Source organism: Loa loa, assembly GCF_000183805.2.
Source record: "Loa loa unplaced genomic scaffold supercont3.2128, whole genome shotgun sequence".
NCBI classification, from domain to species: Eukaryota; Metazoa; Nematoda; class Chromadorea; order Rhabditida; family Onchocercidae; genus Loa; species Loa loa.
This window is the reverse complement of record NW_018110307.1, coordinates 275-1,062: the sequence shown is the minus strand read 5'-3', so window position 1 is coordinate 1,062 and position 788 is coordinate 275. Positions and strand designations below refer to the sequence as shown.

General features: G+C 42.4%; 1 protein-coding gene across 1 annotated transcript; it reads left to right on the top strand.

Annotated features, from left to right (window-relative positions):
- Window positions 1-224: 224 nt before the first annotated feature.
- Window positions 225-408, top strand: LOAG_15535 (hypothetical protein; the record flags this gene model as incomplete). Its single annotated transcript, XM_003151026.2, has 1 exon — window positions 225-408. A coding segment is annotated over one exon (183 nt), but the record flags the coding sequence as incomplete, so codon positions are not given.
- Window positions 409-788: the final 380 nt, after the last annotated feature.

Sequence of the window (788 nt, the reverse complement as noted above, 5' to 3'; positions counted from 1 at the left end):
TTGACCCTATTGAAAAGGTAGATTCTAAACCAATCTACGCCGTCTTATCCAAAAAGTTTCTCCAAGTGATTAGGTAATAATCTTTGGTGACTTCAACGCTAGAGAATTTCAAAGCCTCGAAAGGTGTATTTGGCAAGCATAGCGTTAGAAGCCGCAACGAAAATGGACGGCTTCTGCTAGAGTATTGTACAGAGCATTAACTCACCTCTCAAACACTCTTTCAGCAGAGAGACAGTTTGAAGACAACCTGGATGCATCCTCGATCCAAGCACTGGTATCTCATCCTAGTGCGTCAAAGAAATGTTCATGATCGTCACACTTGTATGATGCCTAATGCGGAGTATCAAACAGCCCATCGCATTGTGCGATATAAACTCAACTTCCGCTTCAAATCCAAACCGGAGAGAGGTAGAATTCCAAGAAAGCTCAAAGTTAACAATCTCTAAACACCTACGGTGAGAGATACCTTCCGGATGAATCTTCAAACCAGACTTCAAGATTACTCCACGGATCCCTCACCTAAAATGCTTTGGCAACATATTATAACCAGCAACCAGCAGTATTCCGTGGAATCCTTAGGGTTCTCATGCAAGAGGAATAAACTGGTGGAAACGATAAAGAGGTCTAGAATTTATTGACAAAGAAGAGATCTGCTCACCAAGCATATGTTGCTCAACCATCTTGTCACGTAAGAAAAGCCGCCTTTCGCATTGCATCCAGCAACCTGCAACAGAAACTTCGAGACATCCAGAAACAAAAATGGTGGGTAAACCTAGCAGGAAATATTC